The sequence below is a fragment of the Anopheles ziemanni genome, chromosome 3 (genome assembly GCF_943734765.1).
Source record: "Anopheles ziemanni chromosome 3, idAnoZiCoDA_A2_x.2, whole genome shotgun sequence".
NCBI lineage: Eukaryota > Metazoa > Arthropoda > Insecta > Diptera > Culicidae > Anopheles > Anopheles ziemanni.
In genome coordinates this window covers 96377466-96397358 of record NC_080706.1, presented here as the reverse complement: position 1 = coordinate 96397358, position 19893 = coordinate 96377466, and the positions used below count along the sequence as shown (strand labels likewise).

Sequence of the window (19893 nt, the reverse complement as noted above, 5' to 3'; positions counted from 1 at the left end):
TTGGTGCTGCTGAGAACAGCCGATGACGATGACGACACGACATAACGTCGCGAAAAACACGCCACACCCCAGCCCACCGTTCCACCCGCCAAGCCCACCCTCGGCGGAGCACGTGCAAAAAGAACCGTTGCCCAGCGGGCGAGACCTTCCTGAATGGACCTGTCCCTCGCGGGTTTTGCGCAGGCGCGTACCACCGAGAACATCGTATGCGCTTTTGCTTCTGCCTACGCTCGGAGTCCACTCCGGGTCTTTACCCACCCTCACCCTCACCCATTCCTGGCCGCGTGCGAGGGGGAAAAAGCTCCCGAGCCCGAACGCAACGGGCGCTCATGTTTCGTTCGTTTTTTTTCCCCTGGGGGTTCGTCGTCGGGTGAGTGTTGAAAGCCGAAAACAACGACCACGCGTTTGGTTCCCTCCGACTCGGATGGCTATACGGCCCTGGCTGTGAGTGCCTCGGTGCCCGAGCTGGAAGTCGCCGCCAATCGCGCGAGCCGCCGGACGATGAGAGCTGCTAAAAACCGAACGGAGCTACGTTCGCGTCCGTTCATTCGCGTTCCATCCCTTGACGAGGCTAGTAGCGTGTTCACGGTTCCGGCAAGCGCGCGTCATGGCCAAAGCGGCCTCCAAGGGTGGTCACACTTACCCCCTACTCCGTAGTACCGCCAGCAGCGGTGAGCGCAGAGTGGAAGCACCAGCGACGACCGCCACTCCAGCAGCAGTCCAGCAGTGAGGGAGCCACCTCTCAAGCGCAAGCCAAGGATAAACTACAAACCCGTGAAGTGTGCGAAGTGTGCTGGTTTGTTACAGTTGTTCCCGTTCGTTGTTGTTGTTATTGGGTAGGAAAAGTCCCAAAATCCCTAGCTGGTGACCCGCTTCTCCGGCTGCCAGCAGAACAGACAGACCGACAGACAGCTACAGTTCCCCCCAACAAACGGTAGTGCAGGAATTCACAAGCGATTCACAACTAACAGAGTGTCGGACTGGTGGATCGATTCCGTAAATAAAAGGAAAAAAACGAGCACACAAACACACAAATACCGCAAGGATACGCTGCCACGACTTGGCAGCTTACACATAATCTGTAATTATCTGGTCCCGTGCTCCCGTGGTTGGTGCCTGTGTTCCGTTCCTTTCCGTGACAATTCCGCGTGTGTCTGTGTGTGTACGTGTGCGTGTTGTGTGTGTGTGTGTGTCGGTCGGTGGGAGTGTGTGCGGGATGTTCGCAGCGGTGGCAGTGAACAACGGCGTGCAGTTCGTGTGCGATGTTGGGCAGAGGCTCGCAGTTGCGACATCAGACGAAATCCCATAAAAACGGAAGGTGAAAGTCCTCGCGCAGGATAGCGCCGGGCCATCGTCTCGCGGTGTGGGTACAAAACTACATTGTACGTGCTGGTGCGAAAGCCAATCGACGAAAGGTGTCCACCAGCCTGTTTGAGCTCGGGAACGGAAAGCAAACAAGTAGACAAGTGTCTTCTTCCAAGCGGAGTTGCTAAAGTTTGTTCGTAGAACCTCCCGGACCTGTGACTAGAGGAACTTGTGCTGGGAAGGGGTGTCCGTGTTGCGTGATGTACGAACCTGCCCGGGTCAGGATAGTCGTTGCCTACCGACGGCCGAGAAGCGGTGAGCGCTGAGCGTGAACGTGTTCAATTAGTTAGACAAGTTGGCGTTGCTATTTCCGGAGACCGACCGACTGACTACCGTTGTTTGACTCAGCAAAAGCGTCCGGAGTACTTGAGCGCGTGTCGAGATCCCACAAATGGGATGCATCCCATACGAACCGAGTCACCACCAGTGTAGCGTTCCTCCTTTCTTACCTAGAAACCCGCAACCCCGGCGGAAGCAGTGAAAGTTTTTGGAAAGAAAGCGTGTAGTACTTACCTTGTCGAAATTAGATCCACTCCCTAGGAACCTTCCCGCGGTGTTGACCTTCGAGCGTACCGAACGTCCGTGCAAAGTCGGAACCGCTTCATTCCTACGCCTATTCCAGGGCTCAAGGTTGAAGGCCCATCTTCGTCAATCCCGAAGGAGACGGGTCACGAACCCGGGAACTTGTAGTCTCGGCCGGAGCCGGAGAACCTGTTGAATTCGGACGGACGGACGCGACCGACAGGAGGACAGGGGACAGGGTCGGTTTGGGCTTCTGGAGTCCGGAGTTCGCCCACGCGCAGATACACGCCAGAGGTCCGCAGAAGTCCCAGAGGGAGCGTCAAAGCGATTTGCCCGACAGCGCGCGCGTGTGTGCGAGTGTAAGTCGGTGTGTGCTCGTGTGTGTGTGTGTGTGTGTAGTACGGGTTGCGTGCGTACGTTCGTTGGTGCGTGCGTGCGTGCGTGCGTGCGAGTGGCAGAGGTGAAAAATGATGCGAGAAATTCTACCGATCCTGGCGTACATGAGCGTGCTCTCGAGTACGTACTCGCTGCATATGGCACGCGATGCCTACATCAAGCCACCGCCCCCGCCGCCGCCCGCACAGCTCCTGGACGACCTGGACGACATGTCGGAGCTGCTGGCCGCCGAGAACAGCGTCGACCTGATGCGACCCGGGGCGGGCGGTGGCGTGCGCGCCATGATGGGTTCGGTCCACCAGAAGCTGGGCGCTCATCTGGCGCACGGAGGAGGAGGAGGAGGCACAGCAGGTGGCAGCAGTAGCGGTAGCAACGGCATCGGAGGCAACGCCGTCCTGACCTCCGCCGACAGCGTCCGAGAGGGGATGCTCCGTCACTCCGGAGGCGGTGGAGTCGAAGCGGCGGGCATCATCCACGGAATGACAAGCAATGAGCTGCCAGAGCTGAGTCCTCCGCCGGCGCACCTGTCGTCGGCGGGGATGCGCCACGGTCCGATCGGTCCCCTCGTCGGCCAGCCGCCCCGGGGTCTTCAGGAGCTATTCGGGGTCCAAACCAACTTCGACATCCGCGCGGCGCAGCAGCAACTCTCGCGTGAAGGTGCCCACGTCAGTGCGCCCTCGTACGGCATCGCCAGCCAATCGGCCGCCTCCGGCAGCGGCACGTCCAGTGGCGGCTCATCCAGCATGGACGACCGGGACGACGACGACAACGGGGGCGAGGTGGACGACGGCCTGAGTGGCGCCGCGGGAGACGGCAGCCAGCAGCAACAGCAGCAGCAGCAGCAGCAGCAGCGGTCGGCGACGAGCAGCAAGCGCGCGTCACCTACCGGCGCCCGCAACAAGATGATGGCCGACTCGGCGCAGGACTCCGGCGCCGGCAGCAGTCTGCCCTCGATCCCACACGGCATCGCCAACCAGCTGATGCTGCGCAGTACCCGCGGCCAGCGGCAGTACGACGTTCCACAGATCGGTAAGTACCTGATACCTGATGAGTTCTAAGCCATTCGCTTGGTATATTGGGAGGAACTCCAATGCCTCTGATTTTCAATTGTAGAGCTTCTGAAACTGTAAGTGTATAGTTCTGAACCTGTAAATATATAAATCCCAGCCTAATACCAAAGACTGTTGGTAGTCAGAATATCTGACATTAACTTTTGAGAATTTCGCTTTGAACTGTTAAAACATAGCATCAAGTTTTCATTGCTCTCGGTTTACCTTGTCTAAGTAGCTTCTGACGATGTGAGTGATCCACTTTGCGTTGCAAATCGAATTTTTTGGCACTCCTACTTGGATCCCCGGGTGGGTTTTTCCATGAGGCCATCTTCATCAAAGCAGGTAAAGTTCTTATGTGCAGAGACTGTGGGTGAAATGCCAAGTTCTTGTCGCTAAGCAAATTCTGGGGAACGCTGCCATTTGGGGACTGTGGAAATTATTTGCTAAAGGAAGAACTTTCCGGAAAAGTCTGCTGTCGGCACGATTCTTTCTATACGACGGAACGCTTTGGGGGAAGACGAACCAGTGATCACTTCAGAGCAGGGATAAGTTTCTGGTAATTCAGATAAAGACATCTGCTCTTGGTTCTGGTTCCGGAAAGCCAAATTTGAAAAGCGTGTGCAGTTACCCAACAAGTTTATGAAAAGCCCTCCCTCATTCGCCATTCCGTTTGTGCAGGAGTTGGGAATTAAATCAAATTACGTACTAAAAATGGTTACGACAATCAAATCAAAATGGATGCCATCGTTCATGGTGACCGTTTGTTGCACCGACGCTTCCTTCCGGAGGGATGTCACATCACACGGTCGTGCCACAAATCCGTGGCTAATCCCAAACTCAGGGTCCCGATCCTCGTCGACGTCGACGGATGTCGGTGGAACTGACAAAAAAGAAAGGGTACGGCAAGTCGTCTCCCTCTCGTTTACCGACGACTTCTATGATGATGGATGGATAAAGTGCCCGATGAGGAATGCCAAGCGTTTGCCGCGAATCCGACGATTTTTCTTTACGACGGGACGACGAATGTCACGTCGCAAGTGCGGAGTCGGACACAAACGAGAAAAAAGAGAACTTTGTGAAAAGCAAACATGTGGAAAACGGTTCCGTCAGCTATGTACCGATCAGCTGGAGATCATTATACATGCACACACACACACACACAGCCCCGAAGGGCGATCGTGGAAAAGGCAAAGAAAGACGTGTGCTCAACGTCAAAGGCAGCCGTGGTCGGCATCGTAAATTGGCATGCTCGTTTGTCGCCCGCACACAGTCAAATAAAAGGGAAAACCGAAAATACCCCAAAGAGCATCCGGCCCGTTCCACGACGACGGATGGCGGCGCGTGGGTGTGTGCGCGCGCGCTCGGTGGACGAGGTGATATTTTATTTCCACATTTAATGATCTGCCGGAGGCTTTCGTTTGCCAATTTTTCTCGCGCTGCGTTTCTTTTTTCTGTTTCGTCGTCGTGCTAGCGAAAATTCACCAGATCCACTCGACGTCGCGAACGTTCCCGGCCCGGTGCCTTTTTCCAACAATTTAATGCCACACTGCCTAGGGTTCGGCGCTCTTTCTTGGTCTGGATCGGGTGAATGTATGGACGGGTATTTTTGACAACATGGATAATAAAGATTCTCGGTTCGGTGCAATGAGAAGCGGTGGGGTTGTTTCGCTATTCCACGCCGTTTGCGTCGCGGATAATGTCGGGCTTACCTGTACCTGCAATAATGGTGTTCAGTTTAGCCATCCCGCAACTACGGGAGCCTCAGATCTCGGTCGGTACACGATCCAGGCTTATCGGCGACATGCCGGGAGCAATGAGACGCCGTTATGGTTTCTGCATTCCGATGAACTGGCGGGGCGTTTTTGTGTCCGCTGTACAACCGGTTGGACGTACGTGACGGGATTCATGTTCGATGGAAAATCTCCCACCGCGTAAGCCGGTGGAAAAAGCATGCTCCACCTGTGTGTTTTAGGATAAACGGTTGTGGTTGAACAAAGTTGATTGTGGTGGCGGCTTTTTCTGAGACAATGCAAGGAATACTTATTGGACTTTGCTGTCTTTCTAGTTCGTTCTTCTGTGACTGGAGTAAAGTTACTTTACATTGTCATTTTCTTAATGATAAATTATTGAAAGTCTGTCAAGCATTGATTGTAGTTGTCAATGTTGGAAAACAACGTAGAGTAAATAAATAGATGAGCAGATTTCATAAAACCTAGTTTATGCTTAGAGAAATTACTCAAGTCAAAAGACTTCGCTATCTTTCTAGTTACTTTTCCTGTGGATGGAGTGAAGTTACTTTACATTGTCGTTTTCTTCAAAATAAATTATTGAAAGTCTGTCAAGCATTGATTGAACTTGTCAATGTTGGAAAATAATTAAGAATAAAAGCATAGATGAGCAGATTTCGTACAAAAAAGTTTAAGCTTAGAGAAGCTACTCAAGTTTTCAACTAAATCGATCGATACCTTCACCATAATACCTCTGTGTTTAAGCCAAGTTAGTTTTATTGATGTGCCATTTATGATCATACATATTTGTGTATGTTTTTGCTGATATTAGTGAAAGTTCTTGGGTTGTCTATATATAATATACCGTCTTTCGGTCTCAATTCATGGGGAAAATGATTTACAAAGGTTAAGGAAATGGCAAAAGAAATGTGAATCGATATTTTGATAACAATATTTTTCTGAGTTAAACACTTAACCATTCCACGGAAATAGTTAAGCGTTCCTTTTTATTTGTGTGCTCTCTGAAGGAAACGAAAACATTAGGAGGAACCAAGCTGTGCGTCTTTACGCTCCAAATTGTCAATTTTCCCTAATGGCGTACCTGTGATGCCTTTCACATATCATTTTCCGATAATCTTCGTCACGATAGCATCGCTCACCAGGAGGGTTAGCCCGTGGAATGAGTGAGAAGGAGAGAGAGAGAGAGAACTAGATCTAGATAATTCCTACATTTCTAGGAGGAATTACTTCCCGCTGCTCGTCCCGTGGTTTAGCGCTCATCATTTTATTCCTCGTTCATTGTTTGGTGTGGTGAGCATAACCTAACCTTTGGTGCGAGTCGTCGTCGAACCTTCGAGGCAGCATCGTTTCGGCAAATTCACACACATTCCCAGCAGGAGCAGGATGATTTGCATTATTTGGCCTTGCCGAATTCACCAATTCCCGGTGCGATAGCCCTTAGCGCACGCATACCATCGCACAAAACCGGGGAGCAGCAACCGGGAGTGCCCATAAAGCGAGTGGCAGCTACGCCGGGGAAAAGCGGAAAACGCTCACCTGTTGCGCAATTTCCTTCTATCTGTCGGTGATGCTTGTCACACGGCCGAAACAAAGGAAAACATCGGGAAAACGCCTACTGGTGGGGATGGTAGCGGATGGGGGGGAGGGTGCGGAAATGCGGAACTCTCTGATGGGAATTGCTTCCTCTTTCCTTGGTCCACCTCGCCAACCCGAGGGCCATTCTCTATTGTCCAGGGTCGGCCGGTTTTCCGGGGGGTTTTCTTCCCGTGAAAAATGAGAGACGGGACTGTGCTAATGCGGGTGGGTAACAATATTCATAAAACGCCTCATCTAGCAGCAACTGTAACGGAGAGGTGGAAAAAAAAGATCGGCACGAGCGATTCTGAGAAGCCCACAGATACACACACACTAACAGATCGGCACATTTGTGGGAGGTTTTATCGAACACCTGTAAAAGCGGGCGCTTTTTTATGCTTTTTCCCCGCTACGCAAGATAAAAGCAACGTCTTGCGTTTGCATGAGATACATATCCGGCATACACTGACATGACCTGTCATTTTTTTCTCCATTCTATTATCGTTGTGTGCGTGTGATCCCGCTTCCTTCCTGTTTATGGTTCCGACGTATTCGATTTCATGGCAGGAGAAATAAAGTATCATTTGATTCCGAGTAGTTTACCGGGAAAATGATGTCTATTTCTTCTTGCGATACGAATTTTCCTCGATTCCGGAAATGGAGCATCAAACAAATTATATGCACAATGAATAGGTTTTCCGATGACGACAAATGTTTAAAGCAGTCTTTTCTCAGAAGCTGCAGAATGCCGTTATTTAAGCCATTTTCCAAATTACATCACGTGCGCGCGATAAGGCAGCGGGAAAACCCCCCACGATAATGTGCCAACGCTTCACATTCCGACACGTTAAACTTTCCCAGAGTTCGGCAAATTATTAGCTCATCCAACCAGCTTTGTCAGAAACTGTGGGGGGAAAACTTTGTGGCCTTGTCCGGAATCTCGCAAAATGTGGAGTGCATTTTCTCGGGCACTAGTTTCCCCCAACCGGGACCGAAATTAGTAAGAGTATCCGAAACTCGCGCCCAAGGAAATTCCTGCCCAGGGTCGGCTGCGCTAGCGTTCGCCCGCACATGTTGAGGGACAACTTTTCCCGGGGGGGAAAGTTTCCACCAGCGTACGGTGCGATAAAAGGTCGCACGTCAAACGCGCCGAGAGTACGACACTGTCAAGTTTTTCCATACCGCGAAAGCGAGAACCGCTGTTTTCCACTTATGCACAAGTTCGTCGAGGAAACGGGAGTTGCCACATTCGGGTAACTGTTGGAAACTGAAAGCCGTAGTAGAACTAGCCTGTGTAGAAACGCTTAAGTAACTTCATCTGGCTGAAGGAATTTATAACTTTCCCGTTTGAGATAATGAAACTGAAGGATTACCCGAAACAATGTTCATGATATCACCAATTGTCTAATCAAATTATGAGGTGGACCAAAATTAAACCGGGAGACTAATCTCTGTGGTTTTCCATAAATTTCCGTTCGGTAATAAAAATATCATGGTGTGATTTGAAAATCCTACCGTATTGTAATTTTTCTGTGTGTACAGATTATTACGATAATTGTTTTCATTAAACGTTGTCCAGCTTAAACCTGCTAGTCAGCCGGGGCTATTTCGGGAAACGCTCGACTCGACCGAATCCCTTGATTTCCATTCTCGAGCCACTAAGGGGGGAAAACTTCACCGTATTTTCCACGTGCTCGCCTTCGCGCGGTTAACATTTTAGAATGCGATCGAAAGCTGGAAACATATCAATCTTGATTAAAATATTAATTCCATAATCCTTCCCCATGGGCTTAGCAGCCAAAACCCTTGCGGCATCCACCCCGGCTTCCCGGCAGTTTCCCGAGCAGCGCCATCTGGCGAGGCCAACCCCAGGGGAGGCGGGGACTGAGATTAGCAAACGACGACCACGAAGACGACGACGACGACGGTTAATTAAGGATAATGGGGTAGATGAGTTAGGAAGCTGCTGCTGCTGTGGTGGTAGTGAGAGAGAAAAAGGTTTCCCGTTTTCCACGAGCCTAACAACGGACCCGGGGCTGGTATGAATTTATTGCAAAGACTTACCACCGATCTGCCGGGGATTTTCCACCTGGCTTTGGCTAATGTAATTGAAGATGATTGATTGAAGCCGAAGGAAAGTCGGTCGGTTCCGTGGCGATTGTTTTGCGATTTTCTGTCACAAAGATGCGCTTTCCTCGATTTTGTTTGTAATGTCTAGGCAATTATTGCTCCAAGGATACGTTACAAGAAAAAAAAACAAGAGGCCAAAACATTCAAGTTTCTTTCAACTCCGCAGACAGAAGGTAAACAATAAAGCCTACCAGTCTCTACCTCAAACCCTTGCTCCAGGAACGCTTTCCCGCCTTGCTCTATCTTTTTCTTGTCATTAGGGAAAGGTTCACGAAAATTGGGTCCACACACATACACATCTGGTCCCGGTATCCTCCGCTTGATATCATATGTGGGTGGCTTCCGTCCGGTTCATTTGTTTACCCCCACGTGTGTGTGTGTGTGTGTGTGTGTGTTTGTGCCAGGCGCCGGTTGACAGGACGATAAAAATTCGGACAAGTGGCAGAGGCCTTTCCCGGACGTGGCTAGAAAACTACTGCGTGTCCCGTCCCGGGGCTTTTTCTGCTATCGGTGAAAATTTATGGCCCACGCCAACTTTCATTACATTCCACACACACACACACACACACACAGACACATTCGCACACACCAATATGGTTTGTCGCTAGAAAAGGATAACGCCGGAGAAAATACGGTATGCCGAAGCCGAATGGATATATATATATATATTGCCGGTTTCACGAAAATGCCACGCGAGAAAGTTACGTCAAATGGTTTCTGTTACAAGGGAGTCAGGCTGGAGAGAAGGAAGAAAGTGGGGAGGAGAAGGTGATAAGTGAACAGGTCACTTTTCATGATGCCAGCCCATCATGGGCATTCGAACGAGGGAAGGAAAACGGAGGATGCTGCCTAATGCCGTCGATGACTGGAAACGATGGTAATGAAAGCGATCCGAGCACAGTGAAGGGGGTAGACGGTCTGTATGTGTGTGCGTGTGTGTGTGTATGGTTAGGGAAAAGCCATCTGATCGCGTTGACAGTGAAGGTAACCTTAATCTCACGTCTTGGACTTAACTCGAGTCGTTTGAAACAATGTTCCCAAACCTGCTCGTGGACAAACGCTGTTGACCTGTTCGGCTGAGATGAACACATAAGCGTCGGATCGGATATTTCACACGTGTCCAAGTGTGTTCACTATCAACAACAACACTCGAACATGCGATCCGTAAAATGTCGACAGTAAGATAAAACGATTTTTATGGAGTGCGTTTCCAAAACGGCTTTCAATTTATTTTCCACTCAAGTTGGCTCTCATTTCTCTCTTCTCGTTTTATTGCAAAGTCGTCTGCCATAAATCATCCCTTAGAAATGACGTCCAAAAAAAAACGGCCCTATGCTTACCAACATCATGACGTGAAGTGTTCGGAGGAAAATGTTGCAATAAATATTATTGCTCGAATGAATTCGGTGTCCACCCCGCAACGACTAATGTGCAGGAGTCGAAATAAAAATGGTACTTAAAATCCGCCCACTCGAAATTATAAATCTCAGCCATATGACCCCCCCCCCCCTTCCAACCCCCCTCTCACCCACCAACTCACTTACAAGACGTTCCTTTCACCGAATGATGCACATTTTCTTAGGCCGTTATTCATCAGCTTCCGATCGGGCACTATAGGCATATGTGTGTGTGTGCCTTTGCAGGTCAAGTTTCCGCGGGGAAAGTGGGTGGCAGAACCGGCACTCCCCCGTCCATCCACGGCTGTGGGTGGCATAATGTGTCTGTGTTTGCTTTTCCGTTCGCCTCGCGAACCGGAAGCGGTCTGTCATAAAAATGACTTGCCACTGAATGGCTACACACACACACACATGCACTCGCCTACTGGAAGATGATGGGCGCAACTCGACGAAAACTGTACGAAGGGCTGGCCTCGGGCAAAGGCAGGCAGTTTGTCAACTTCAGTGCACTTTCGTCCACCCACGCCGGTAGTGGGTCGAGGGGGATGCAATTTGTCGCAAACAAGCAGCTGTGCACATGCTTTCCATCTCCGCCCACACCCGCCCCGTTCGAGCCGACCATTTTGTATAAAATACCAATAACTCCGTCTGCGCGCAATAAAATAGCGTTCGCCAATTCGCAATGTGCAATTCGTTTTAGCAACCGGTTTTAGCACTTGGTGCTCGCGACTGTTGATGCATTGATTTGCACCCCTCCCCCCGCTTGGGAAAATGCGAGAAAAACCCCCTCGGTCGCGCCGGGTAGTTTAGCGCACGTTCCCGATTTCGTCGCGTTCCAGATTTGTTCGTCGACATTGGCTTACGGTTCGCTTCCACTTCAACAATAATCTGGACGGTGCCCAGATTTTCCGCCTGCTCGCGGCCGGGAAATGTGTTGAGCTCCAGCCGTCGAAACCATGCCAACTTTAGCCTCTGCGTGTGAGTGTGTGTGTGTGCGTTTGTTATCGCAATCTGTCTGGAGCCACCCTCGCATGCGACTAGGAAGGAAAAGCGTAAAGGTACGCGGTTCGAGGGGGAACAATGGGGTGGGGGGGGGATGGAGTTCGCGAGGGTTCGCAGGGTTTCCAGTCCATTCATACGCGCTTGCCAAAAACGATCAATCGTGTGCGAGTGCGAGTCCGGGGAAAGTTTTCCAACAACGCTTCCCGAGGACTTCCGAGGCCCGGAAAAACAACTTGCCGGAGCCTGCTTGGTTAGGTGGACTGGTTTCGAGAGGCAGGTATATGCCGGGGTTTTTGCTTATTCACCCCGAGCTCGGATTTGTCGGTAGCTGTTTTTCTTCCACGGTGGAAAGCGAACGGAGGAAAACACCTTTCGGGCGAGTTTCGCGTTCGAGCTCGAGCTCAACCCACATACCACACTCGGACCTGGAGCGTGTGCATATGTATAGGAGTCACTCGACGGAAAAAAGGAAAATCCCTTTCTCCCCCCTCCTCCCTTTGCTTTTCATTGGGTCTCGCGGTTGTGTGGGGTTCGCTTTATCGTCCATTGCCCCGAGGGAAAGACATCGACATTTATCGATTGTAAGCACGAGACCTAGCACGAGTCCCAACACACACACACACACACGTAGCAGGGAAACGCGTTTCAATTTGCTTCTGCCAGCAAGTGCTCGGGATTGTGTCCGGAGGTGCACGATGCAACTCGCGGGGGCATGAACCTGCGCGAAGGTAATCCGTCGCTTGAATAAAACATGCAACGCTTTTCCTTGCCACAATGGCATTAATTTTTATCGTTGCAGATTTCCTTTCCTTCTGTACGAGCCGTTTCTATTTCCACCATGACATTTAAATATGTTGACGGCACAATTTAACAGCATTTTGTCTGTTCTGGTAAACTCTTAGGTGAGAATAGTGTTAATCGTTAGGCCTGTTTATTTTTATAAGAATTTGAAATTTGAAACTGATTTCGTTATGTCATAATTTTAATGAAACAAACGGTTTAGTTTTTATTCATAAAATCCATTTTCACATGTACATAAATACATTTGAATCTTACTTTGTAAAACATCACAAACACCCTTATTAGACGAGGACTTTATCTGTCATATTTTCCCAGAAGTTTTCTGCCATACGCGACTGACAGATACATTCCTTCCTCAAAATCGGAATCGGGCACGACCGATTTATGTGTCAAAGTGGCGATTTGTTTACTTTTTGCTCTGATGTTTGCAACAGATTTTGTTCATTACTCTAGGATGAACAATACGCTAAATTCAAACAAGAAAATGATCAAATAACTGCAAACCCCATTTTGTAGAACTTTTCGTTAGTACTCGAGCGGACTTCATTTTTATGTCAAACGACCTGTCAAAGCCTACTTTGATAGTAAAAGTTGACAGATAAAATCCTTGTCTAATAAGGGCAAAAAGCTGAGGAAAATTGTCCTCATTTTTGTCTGCCTTTGAGAGAGTTCCCGGAATTTCAATAAAAATCGCGATCCTTAACAAAATAAAGACATCCTGACATACATGGAAAAACTGACCTCAAGGTAAAATGATTTCATTATATGGTAAAAAACACTCCTTTCATTGTTATACTTTTGTCATGTAACGGTATTTTTGAGTTTCCTGCTAGAGCGTCCTATTTTTTTTATTACATTTCGATGCCAAAAGGCGTTACGCATAGTCATGGTTGGCGCGTGGTTATTGCAGCTTCTTTGTGTACCTTCCCCGGTACCGGTCAAGGCCACCATGAAAATTCGTGAAAATCGCTCACTAACGACCGGGGGAAAAAAAGAACTCACCGATTCAAAGGATCTCCTTTTCTCTTTTCATATCGACACATGCATAACATGCGGTTGGTTTGGTATTGATTGGCTCGAACCGGTATTCATCAACGGTATAATTCAGTGATTGTGCAAACGGACGGATGGATGTCGATAACTATTGGCCAACGTGATTGAACAGGAACGCCTCACTTTTTTTTTAATTACACACCGATGAATATGAACATCGGGAATATGAAGCGAATAAAAAAACGGACACTCACCGGCTTTTATCTTTTCATACCCCACGGGACGTCGGTGTGGGTTTTTGTTTTTGCGCCGTTGAGTGTAATTATTGCGAAATGCAACGATCGGTGTTGCACTTCATTTGACACTTTTATTGAAATCCGGCTTGATTGCAGAAACGCGAGGCGCAAAGGCTTTCCAATTTCCACTGATTTAATGACATAGTACGGGGGGGAAAAGGAAATGATGTGCTCCATCCGGTAGAGTTGATACAAACGTAGGGTGCATATGATAATTACGAAAAGTTAGCATCCTTCTTTATTGTGCTTCGGTTCTCGTCTCTGCCCCTTTCAACCGGTTGCGGTGAAAAGCGTACGGGAAGGTCAGGTTGGCAACTACTGACGTTTCGAAAAGTGACAACTACACCGGAAACTCCAACCACCAATCATTCTTTGTAAGCGAACCTGGTATTGTATATAACCTGGTATTGTATATATATGGAGTGAGCGAATGATGCTGGGTATCGCACCGGGTTTCTCGCAACACAGCTGTCAAAACGACTCAAACAAAATCCCTGGAAGAGGGAGACGGGTGCCGAAAAAGCGAAGTGTGCCAGTTCTCGATTTCACAGGAACTCCAACCAACACCCGCATCGAGCGACTCCGATGATGAAATACATATTTATAGATGAGCGCACGTGTGCACACATTTGCCCATCGCCACTTCCAGTTTCGGCAATGTTAAATATGTTACTTCATCCATTTTTATCACCTCAACCGACCCGAACGCTCGGCGTGTGTTACCTTTTTTTCAAGGATGCAGACATCCTGAGGAAACATTTATCTTGAACCGCAAACCCTTGAACACGAGTTTCAAAGTGGCTTCTCGGAACTTTGGGGTACCTCGCGTTCGGTAAGGATCGTTTATCGTAATTAAAATCATTGGAACGACTCGAGCAGTCATACTTACTCCACTTCGCAAGTTGGTTGTGGAGTAGATACTTCACAATTTAATTATAATCTGATTAGTGTACCCCGCTCTTAGCGTCTAAGATGTGGTCGACTTGAATGGGGTTAAGTATGCACAACCTTTAAATTATCTAATGAAATGTGCAGTCGAGGGCTTGCACAAAGCCATCCTTTGTTGTGTTATGTACAAAAATCTATCAGATGCTTGAAACTAGTGTTGAAAATAACAACTCTTTTTAAAGATTTTCATCAGAGCGAACAATCAGCATGATGATTCGACTCTTTAAGCCACTCTTTTGTGATTTAAAATGAGGAAAATGATTTATTAATCTTCGAGGAGACTTGAATCCCTAAACTGGGATTCGAATCCCAAAAGAATGAACGAGTGGGTAAAAGAGTTGCTAGTCGCCATAGAGATCCCAAGAGTGATTCGAATCCCAAGAGTGATTAAAAGAGTTGCTAGTCGCCATAGAGAGTCGAATCCCAAATTGGGATTCGAATCACAAAATCAAGTTGATTCGAATCCTAATTTGTTATTCTATGGTGACTGGCAGCTCTTTTACTCACTTTTGGGATTCAAATCGCTACTTGAGATTCGAATCTCTATGACGACTAGCAACACTTTTACCCACTCGTTCATTCTTTTGGGATTCGAATCCCAGTTAAGGATTCAAATAAAAATTAGTAACAAAAACTATCCTTTAGGATTTCAATCAATCATTCATTAGTAAGATTTAACTCAATCATTCATTTTCACTAATTTCGCACATCACTACTTTATTAGTGTTGTGTTTCATGAATCTTTTTGCGAGATTGAATCATATGAATCTTTCACCTAAGATTCATTCAGATGGATTCATGAATCTTTGCGGATTCGAATCTACAAAGCTTAATGAATCTTTCGAAACCATAATGAATCTTCTTGAATCTTTCATGGATCTGTCACGAATCTCCCCGATTCTTGCATAGGCGTTGGTGTGTCTTCAGGATTCACGCAAATCTCTCGACGAAATCAGAGATTCATTCCGATTCATGAATCTGAGTCAGATTTACACAACTCTATACTTTATACATCTCTATTCCAACATTATGTAAGACTCATTACTTTGTTTCATTCCTGGATTCGAATCTGTGAAACTCGAGCCCATAAAACACCGAGACATCGAGAGAAGAAGCTGCATCAATTCCTCGCGGTCACGTTGTTCCCTTGAAGCTTGTTCCGCTCGAATAGCCTGCTGCAGTCCCGGATGGCTGGACATAATTTTCCAAGGAAACACCATCCCACCCCAGGTGCCCAGGGTTGATTTTACACTTGCATCCGAACCGGTTGCGGTTTGTGCGACATACAATGTCCGGTGGTGGAACATTGTCTGCCTCCGATGGGAGGCGATCCGATTGATTGGTCGCTCACGCTTTCCACCTCCCACAGGTGGCCTCCGGTGGTTTGCGGTTTGGTGCCATCGTCCTCGTGTCCGTAACCGGACATGGTCGTTTCGGGTCGCTGAACCGGACGTTCGGTGATTGATTCGCTGTGGCCGGCTTCGGTGGCGTCCGCAACCGGTTCTCTCCTCTCGGGGGAATTGGACGACCATTGATTGTCCATCCCCTGATTCGCCGGTTACGATCTGATTATGGTGGCGATACATCCGATTGAGGACGATAGAAAGGCAGGTTGTTCAAGAGAAACGCGGAAGCAAAAACTCACGCAATTCTTGATCGTTTCGGAAGCAAGAATTCAAGAAAACATAACCCTCCACGGTCGTAAACCGTGCACAATCTCTGCTCAAACCATCTCCGGCCGAAATGAGTCTACGTCAATCGGATACCGAAAATGCGGCGCTAAATATTCAGGAACGAAGTGGGGAGGGCAGAGGAGGAAACCACTCGAACAGGGGGGGCCAAGACACAACATGTCATTCGTACCGAAAATAGTATCCACCCCAAAGCGAAGCACGGAAAAAGAAAGAAAAAAACGCTGGACCGACGACATTGCGACACACTTTCGTCATTAATCCTATATTTAGTGCGAACAGCGTCGGGTGTGTGTGTGTGTGTTTTCAGAACGCTCCACCTATTTGTTGGCCCTTTTCTTTCCTTTCCTTTTGTGGGTTCGGTGTCGAATTGCAAAAATCACGCCCGAGCTCGAGGAACTTACCCACGATAAATTTTCGTTCACCACCCCCCAGGGTGGCGGAGCGGAATTTTCCTCGGGTGGGAAATGGGTGCGCCGAAACATTTCCTTCCCATTTGTGGTCAATCGCAAATGTCTTGTGTGATATGGCCACACGACACCGAACTCCCACGACCGGTTTCGAGGTTGGCGGTGGCATAATTTCCCATTTAGATTCGGTTCGCGACGCGAAGTGAAAGAAACGGCAAAGAAAAAAGCCGAGCGGTTCTTTTGGGAGACGGGGGGGGAGGGAAACTAGCGCTCGCTCTCCAGCCGCACTCGAGCATAATCGCATCGACAACAGGCCGAGCATAAAATCTAATCTCCCGACCAGATATTAATAAGATTAAGCATTATTATTTAGCTGTATTACGGTGTGCGTGTGGAAAAGCGTGCTCCTTCGAGCGCTGGAAATAAATCGCCTTTCAAAAGTGGTACGCTCTCCGGCTAGCGGGTGGTTGGTTTTCCTTAGTACGTCGTACGCTTTTCCGTTTGCCTTTTTTTTCTTTTCTTCTATGTCCTTCCGTCGGAATCGAGCTTGCGGTTACGGTTTCCGGCTCGCGTATGATTTCCACCGGTGGTCGGCAAAATGACGCAAATCCACCGACCGGCGGAGGCCACCGAACTTGCCCTCCAGCAAGGGTGAGCTTTTCTTTTTTTCCCCCCATCCCCAAATTAAGGTGAAACACATCGGGGGTTGTCACGTTTTTTGCCACGCTCCGGCGAAAGGGGCGGGAAAATGGGGTCTCGCTTGAGATGGTCGCAGATAATTTAACAACAAATTTCCCTTATAATTTACCCCGCGCCGATTCACGCCCACGGACCAGGCCAGGGGGGTCGGCTGCAGAAAGTGCAGAAGCAGGTTTGTGCTTGTGACGTCGGCGAAACGGAGGAGCTAATTTTGGAGTTAAATGGCGTCGGCAAGGCACCGGGTAAATTCGTGTCGTTTCGTGTCAGCCTCAGTTATAATGTATTTTCTTTCTTCGTACAACGAGCGAGTTGATCGTATCAGTGAAGCAGAAAGCAGTTCCCAGCATTTAAAACGGCTCTCCGACGGAAACTTGATGATTGTTGGAAAGGGTTTTCCAATTTGAGAGGTTTCTTTGAGACGTTCGCATTAAAGCTTTATTGGAACATTGACATGGATTCCGTGGAAAGCGGCAAGAAAAACACACACTCTCCCAGCCATGAGCATCCATTTCCCAAGCAGATGCGCGCGATTCACGGCTCAATTACTCCCGAACTTTCCTCGCTTTTCGGATAAATGATAAAATAAACCTCCGCTTCTGCGGATCCTGGTGACTTTCAAAAATACGACAATACCAACGACCAATCGAGCTACCTTGCTGTAAACCTCAAGTTGCCCCCGCTTTTACACACCCCTTCTCTCGCTGGATGGAAAAACCCGACCAGTATCAAAAACTTTTCCAATCCTACGAAGCCGGTAATTTGCCAAAGTTCACCCGCCCTTTATCTGCCGGGGCTGTGCCACAATAATAGCAATATCGGCCTCGCACTACCCCCCCCCCTCCCTCCTATCCTCCCCCCCACCGGCCCACTCCATCGCCGTGGAAAATGTGCCGTTTAAATGTCGCCACACGCAATCCCGTTACCGTTTTTTCGGAAACGGGGTTTCTTATTTCGTAATTTAATATCTCCCACTACAGCTTCCCTCCACATTCCCACCCTCCCCACTTTTGACTCACCTTCCTCGGATGAACGGACGAACGAACGGATGTCACTTGTTGTACCCTTTTTTAATTTCACCGAAAGCCTGCAACGGAAAGGCAACATCGATGTGCTTTCGTAGATATTACACCTTAACGGGAAAAGTTGGCCAGCTTCGACGACGACGACGACGGCGCAAGGCAATTCATCACCACGGGGATGCAAGACGGGCTTGGGAATATCCGGTCGAAGTGGGGTATGCAATTTCCCTTAAACTACTGAGCCTCATGGAAAGGCTTTCGAAAAGTTTGTTCTACTCGCTCACAGCTTTCCTAACATAATCAAACTTTAGTTGACATAGTCTGCTTCAGAAGGATTTGAACACAACACACACACGCCTTCAAACACAAAAAGTCTGTTGTGATATGGTGCAAGTTTTCAAGGTTATTCTTTTAAGAGTAGTCAAAAAGGAAAGGAGTATGACTGCATACTAAACCCAATAATACAAGACACCAAAGTAAGGTGGTTTGTAAGTCGGAAAAACTGATACGTGTTTGTCCGAAAGGGGGAAACAAATTGCAAAAAAAGCCCCCCCGCCGTTCGGAGGCATGCATGCGGTGGCGAGGATAATGGGGTATTATCATACACTAATCGTATTAATGTGCCCTTTTCCCGAAGATGCCCATGCCCAGCGAACATACGTGCTGCATTCGCGTCGGAACCAACACCTCCAAACGTGGCGTCGTCCGGGTGGATCGTCATCCGTTTGGTTCATCCGTTTGGTTGGTGGGCGATGATATGGTCACGAACCTCGAACGCTCGGCCCTTTTTCCAGCAGCAGCACGTACACACTGGATGTCAGTCAATCCCGGTGAGGGGGCGGGGTGGAGGGGGGAGGGGAAGGGAAAATACTGGACTAGATTAGAACATTTTCACTGCGTGTATGTCAGTCAATCATGCTGGCGTGTCAGCTCGGCCTGGTCAGCGAGTGATAAATGAGCAACTTGATGAATAATTTATTACCCTGCGTGCATTTTCGCCCTACCCCTCCCCCCTTCCCCACCCACTCCCCCTCACATGAAATGATGTTTTTACTTGCGTTTCCATCCCCAGTGCGAAACAACTCTCGGTCGTCCTTCGAATGACGTTAGTTCGTTCCCAACTGTGTGTATGATATTCCCGGGCGAAACTGATACACCACGGAAACTCACCACGATGAAAATTCGACCGAAAGTAGTTCTACCTCCCCCTTCCCCTACTCCCACTTAGTTTCGACGGTGATTGTTAATGAAATTTTGCAAAAGTGTGGCTAAATAAGGGCTGGACGTAGCCACCACTAATTAGTTCATTAGCGCAGAGGGTTTATCCACAGTTTGACATTTTGTTAAAACCAAACTTCGTTTTGCAGACCGTGGAATATATGAATGGTCAACTACGATGGGTCCGTTTTCAATTATTCGTCGGAAGTAGTGATGAGTTCTCGGAACCGCACCCACCGCCCGGAACCGCTTCCGATCGGAATCGCTTAGTAAAACCTACGATTCCGTCCAGAGCCGTCCGGAGTCATCCGGAATCCTCCGACAGCTCCGGCTCCGGACGGCTCCGAGCCCGAAGTATTTTTTTTTTTTATATGATCGACCTCTAAGGCGACCTCTCTGACCCTTTGTCCCCATCCCGCATGTGCACCAATAAGGTAGAGCTAGGATGGGAGGGTTTCGGAAGGACAAAAATCTCCTTTTACGGACGTTGTGGCACGCGACGATCCCCTGAAGGGGGAAAGCGAATGTCGCCGAGAGGCTTCTAGACAACCTTTGGATCAACAGACCAAAGTTATCCTGCTCTCGACGATGGACTCAAACGGGATACAATTGACATGGTTGCCCACCAATT

At 48.6% G+C, this 19893-nt stretch overlaps 1 protein-coding gene across 1 annotated transcript in view; it reads left to right on the top strand.

The window, feature by feature from the left end:
- Positions 1-2354: 2354 nt before the first annotated feature.
- The window catches only part of LOC131288101 (uncharacterized), a 38304-nt gene continuing 20765 nt past the window's right edge, over positions 2355-19893 (top strand). Inside the window, exons 1-2 of the mRNA XM_058317211.1 lie at positions 2355-2649; positions 2728-3312. Coding sequence (XP_058173194.1) covers positions 2355-2649; positions 2728-3312 — 880 coding nt within the window. The remainder of the gene's footprint in view (positions 2650-2727; positions 3313-19893) is intronic.